This window comes from Chinchilla lanigera, unplaced genomic scaffold, assembly GCF_000276665.1.
Source record: "Chinchilla lanigera isolate Chin_1 unplaced genomic scaffold, ChiLan1.0 scaffold00073, whole genome shotgun sequence".
Taxonomy (NCBI): Eukaryota; Metazoa; Chordata; class Mammalia; order Rodentia; family Chinchillidae; genus Chinchilla; species Chinchilla lanigera.
Window position 1 is genome coordinate 6263357 of NW_004955474.1, and position 5761 is coordinate 6269117.

At 43.2% G+C, this 5761-nt stretch overlaps 1 protein-coding gene across 1 annotated transcript in view; it reads left to right on the forward strand.

Annotated features, from left to right (window-relative positions):
- Fam175a (family with sequence similarity 175, member A) overlaps window positions 1-2162 on the forward strand; it is a gene marked incomplete at its 5' end in the record, with an annotated part of 13198 nt that extends 11036 nt beyond the window's left edge. The window contains 2 exon segments of the mRNA XM_013502752.1: window positions 158-272; window positions 1497-2162. Of these exon segments, the coding sequence (XP_013358206.1) occupies window positions 158-272; window positions 1497-1930 (549 nt within the window).
- Between the last annotated feature and the right edge of the window lie 3599 nt (window positions 2163-5761).

Below are 5761 nucleotides of genomic sequence, written 5' to 3' on the forward strand. Positions count from 1 at the left end.
GAGTCTGAAAAGCACCAAGGTCCTCTAGGAAACAGCACACTAAGATGAAAGGCAAATAGTTCACTGATAGCACTGAGGATTTTATATTATTTGGGAATCTAGATTTTTAGTGCAAAATCGGGTTTTATCGATGCCTTTGAATTATTTTATTTTGCAGGATGTATGTGAAAAAGTGGAAGGAAGTGAACGAGAAGTAGAGAAGCTAATGAAGGATATAAACAGGTTAAAACAGGAAATTAAGAAAAGGCAGCAAGCACAGACCCAAGCAGCACGTGAGTAAAAAGTTCACTGTACTTTCCATGTTCTCTTCTGATGTAAATGATGAAGAGCTGGGCATGGCGGTGCACACCTGTCATCCCAGCACTCAGGAGACAGAGGCAGGAGGGTTATTTTGAGTTGGAGGCCAGCCTGGGCTACATAGTGAAATCCTGTCTGAAAAAAACAAACAAAAAGAATTATGGAAGAGCCAGCTGTACTAACCAGTAAGTTTCTCCACCTTGGGATTGAAAGAAGTCATTGTAGCTGGGCCTGGTGGTGCACACCTGTAATCCCAGCACTTGGAAGGCCAAGGCAGGAGGACTGTTGTGAGTTCAAGGCCAGCCTAAACTACAGAGCAAGACCCTGTTTCCAAAAGTCATTTTATTAATACTCTTTGGTCTCACTGAACAAAGAATATGGTATTATAGTAGATTTTTTTTATTAACATGTAACTTAAATGTAACTTTCTCTTAGAATATTGTAGCATATAAGCTGGGCAGGGTGCACATACACGTAATTTTAGGACTCTGGTCAGGCTCAGGCAGGAGGATCCTGAGTTCGAGCCCAGCCTGCACAACTTAGTGACCTAGCAAGATCCTTTCTCAAGAATGAAGATAAAAAAGGGCTGGGAATGTAGTTAAGTGTGAAGGCCCTGAGTTCAATCCCCAGAGCCAGAAAAGAGGGAGAGGGAAAAGCAACGAAACTGTGGCATATAATAGGAATTTGGGATTTATACATGTCATTCTTACTTTGGATAACTGTTGAAATCTTTTTTTTTATTTTTTTTTTGCTTTCTTTTTAAAATTTTTTTATTTTCTTATTTTAAAGAGAGTAGTAAATGAGAAACAAACAAAAAAATAGAACAGCAGCAGCATACCAGTATCGCGAACATAAACAAATCAAAGCAAGAACATTCAAAGTGATACAGGGTCTCAAGACAAAATAATACAAATCAGCAGTGGTTGTTACATTACATATCTCTATCCTCAACTACGTTGCTCAGATTACCAGATGTAAGAATGAAAGATTGCCCAAACCATGAAAGAGAATAAGAAAACAATTCTTCGATAAAACAGTAGAAATAATACAGAGTTTCACTAGTTAAGATGGTAGGAGTTCACCATTGTAATTCCATTGCATATTGTTACCTTCAGATCAGTTGCAAAATCTTTTTTTAGACAAATAATTATAAAAGCTTTTGGAATAAATATATTGAACTGTGACTTTATTTTCTTTAGGAGAGCAGGATGTCCAGAAGGACCCTCAGGAGAACAGTTTTCTTTGTCAAGCTTTACGGACCTTTTTTCCAGATTGTGAATTTCTCCACTCTTGTGTTATCTCTCTGAAAACCAAACAGATCTGTGAAAGCAGATGTGATGCCACGCACAGTCTGGACGTAGCGGACAAGCTGACCTTGATGGTAGAGTACGCTCACTCCCTGGAAGCCAGTCCGGCTAGGACTGCACAGGGGCCTAAGCGCAGAGCTGCGGGCCCAGACGATGAACAGCAGCTGAAGAAGCTGCGGCTGTCAGAGCCAGGAAACGAGCGATCAGAGACAGGTACTGAGAGCAGTAACCAAGAAAAAGCCTCCCCAGCAAGCAGCCTAGACACAGACGACGAGATGGAAAGAATGCGGGGTGCCAGTGAATATCCAGAATCTCCCACGTTTTAACCCTCGTAACTCAGAATGAAAGTTTTGATTTTGCCAAACATCACGGTGTTCAGCCACTCACAGTGACCCACAGAAAGCCGGCTCGCTTTGACTGCACTCAGCTGTCTGCGGTGCTGCCTGGGTGAGGTGTTTCTTGTTACTGGGGTTGCCCACTTACAGTAATACACAAATAAGATCCACGGCACTTATTTCATAACGGACTTTTAAAAATACTGATGCTTTTGTTATTGTACATTTTTGCAGTGCTAGGTATTAAACCCAGGTACCTGTATTCTAGGAAGATGCTCTACTGAGCTGCATGCCCAGCCCAAGATGCTTCTATTTGAAAATCAAAACCTTCCACTTTTCTTTCTAAATTATGGAGGGAAAAACATTTTTTTATTTATGCATTTTTTTTTTTTTTTGAAACCAGGAATCAAACTCAGAACCTTGCCAGGCAGGCACTTGTGCCACTGAGCTATATCCCCAGTCTGGAAAAACATTTTTTAAACTTCAGCATACTCAGCAATTCACAACATCAAAGGAATATAAAGTTCATATGAAAATTTATTTTACCTAAGTCATTACAATTCCTCCTCTTTAAATGATGATGAAGATTATTTTTTTGTTTGTTTTTATTTTTCTTCTGGTACCAGGAATCGAACTCAGGACCTTGCGCTTGCCAGGCAGGCGCTGTGCCGCTGAGCTAAATCCCCAGCCCCGATGATGAAGATTAGTAAGCAGGGCATGGTGACGTCTACTCACAGTCACAGCTACTGAGCAGGCTGAGGCAGAAAGACTGCTTGAGCTCAGGAGTTAAGGCCAGCCTGGGCAACACACTAACACCTGGCCTCAAAAAAAAAAAAAAGCATGTTATCACTGGAGAGGCCAGTAAAAATGTTGGATAACATGCAATGTTGGATAAAATGCAACATTGGGGACATTCTTACATTGAAAAATGATCTGAAATTCAAATGTAGTTGGGTGTCCTGGGTTCCACTTGCTAGATCCAGCAGCTTTGATTATAGCACAAACAGTTCCCTAGCATCTTCTTGAACTCACTACGTAGCCTTTTATTTAAACTGGTTGGGCCTGGCGGCCCATGCCTGTAACCCCAGCACTTGGGAGGCTGAGGCGGGATGATCGCTGCAAGTTCAAAGCCAGCCTGAACTACACAATGAGACCTTGTCTTTTAAAAAAAAAAAAAAAAGGCAAAAACATATGTTAATTTTTCATCTGTTTGGTTTAGGGCCCGGAATGTTTCTGTGTAAAGTCCACTAGGTAGGAGTTCCTATGCAAACTACTCTCATTACTTAACCATTACAGCACTCAGTTTTGCTTTTGTTAAAGTGAACAGTTTTCAGAAACTTGTAAAGCCACCCAAGTACAAAATGCAACTAGGTTTCCCGTTCCACACCCCTCCACCCCTGTATGTACCCATCTTCCTCCTGGCCAGCTTTTCAGCTATGTCCTGTAGCTATCAAGTCTTCCCACAGCATTTATGTAATTTGCTCGGCAGTATTTTTTTATGCTCAGACTTTGTCAGTAACACAAATCTGATCGTTGGCACTGCAGAGGTCAGCAGTTGGGGGAGACCTGGCCATCAGTGTGATTTCTAGGGTGGACATCACAGCCCAGGTTAATCTGCGGATGTCGGATAAGTGAGCTTGCATCAGATGGGTGCAGTGCAAGCGCCTTTGTCCCAGCTCCTCAGGGATCAGGCAAGCAGGTCACTTGAGCCCGGGAGCTGGAGGCCAGCCTGGGCACCACGGAAGTCCCCATCTCAGAGGAGAACAAGGGGCCAGGGCTCTTGCTGTCACATGCAGATCCACGTCTTCTCTATACACGTGAGTTTATGTGTCACATGACACCCCGCTGTGTCTCACTCCCCGGACAGAATGCTGAATGCACACCCTGAACTCTGCTCTTCACCCGGCAGTGTCTAAAGAAATTACCTGGCGGAGATCAGGTTCAGTAACAGACGTTCATTTTCTGTGCTTCCATGCATAATCATGGGGTTTTTTGTGAACTCAGTATCCAGGATGGTTTGCGCAAACTGCCGGGGTTGTTTCACAGGGGATGAAGTAATACAGTGCTACACACAGCAGGAGAACCAGGACGATCAGTCTGAGTCCCATCTGTGTCACTGCCATGAGAGAATGATTGATAGCAGAGTATCTACGAATCATCCTTTCATATAAAAAAAGTCCTACCAGTTTAAGGCTAATTCATCCACAGGGTGAACAAACTGGTAAAGACCAGCTGCAAAGGGCCTGGAATGAAAACATGTGCTAAACAACAGCTCAGTGAAAAGAAAACAAGATCTTCAGGAATTGGAAGATGCTGACAGGAGGACTAGAAACTATAGACAAGCTGGAGTAACAGAGCACAGCTAGAGCTGGGGAAGAAATTCAGCGCAGTGGCCGCCTTTAGAAGCTTTCATCACGAGCCACTGTAGGAGGGGGTTAACTGCTGAGAACTTCCCAGTGTCCTTTAGGGTTTCTGGTGTCACCCTACCAGTGACTGGGTGGGCAACGGCCATAAGAGACAGCACAGGAAAGGGTGTGGGCTAGACACGGACCCCTGAGAAGTTTAAGTCTGGCTGGGGAGGACATCCGTTGTGGGCACCCTCAGGTGAGAGCCAGGCATGGAGTGTGTGGCTTCCGGAGGGGCTGGGCGTGAAAGCGCTGGCAATACATCAGCGGTCTGCTTGAGCCCGGCCTGATGCCCACATGCAGCACAGAGCTCAGCAGTCTGTTCATTTTCTCATCTAGTCACATGAACAAGGCCACACCCAGGCTGTGCGGGCCTCTGAAGGTGGGGCTTGAACCCACAGGCAGCAAAACTAGGCAGAGAAAGCTGTGACATGGGGTGCACGAAGTAGGAGCACCTGAGCTGACTACAGCCACTGGGCAGACACCATTGACAACCACGGACAACAAAGGAAGCAGTAGGACTCAGCACACTTTCCTAAAACAGACACTCCTGGATATAAAAGATCAGATAAATACCAGTACCATTAAAGTGGACTCAATACCCCATGGGCACAAATAGATCAACTATATGAAAAAGTCAACAGAAAGAGCAGCACTCAAGCTAACCCTCGAACAGACTTCACAGATACCTACAGAGGTTCCACCCGACAATAATACACATTCTCACCAGCACAAGAGACCAGAAAGCACACTAAACTATAGTCAGACCTTGGACTGCAGGCAACTAGGTCGGTGAGTGTTCTGCGTTTGAGCAAACATTTCTAAGAAATCTTAACTTGATAAATGAGGGACGTCTTGAAATATGAGTAGCACATCACGCCAAATGTCACATGGTCACAACTGCTTCTCTCATGCTGCCTTGATATATAAGTGCTTTGGATTATGTGCAGAATTAATTATTCTCACAAACTGACATTTTTTGTAAATGTAAAATAATGAAAATTATCCCATGCATATTAGATCATAGTGCAATGACACTAGAAATCGACAGAAAAACAAAAAGCCAAAGCTAGTACAAAGAAGAAAATAATAAAAATCAAAGCAGAAATTAATGAAACTGGGACTAAAAGAATACAAAGAATCAACAACTTCAAAAGCTGGTTCATTGAAAGAGTAAACAAAATAGACAAAGGGCCAGTCTTACTAAAAGAAAAATCAAATTTAAATCAATACAATTAGACATTAAAACAGTAAAATCACAACAGATACCACTTGAAATCAGAGGATTTGTAACTACTTTGAAAACCTGTACTCCAGCAAATTAGAGGATCCAGAAGAAATGGACAACCTGGAACAGTGGTGCATGTCTGTAATCCCAGCACTTGGGAGGCTGAGACAGGAGGATTGCTGCAAGTTT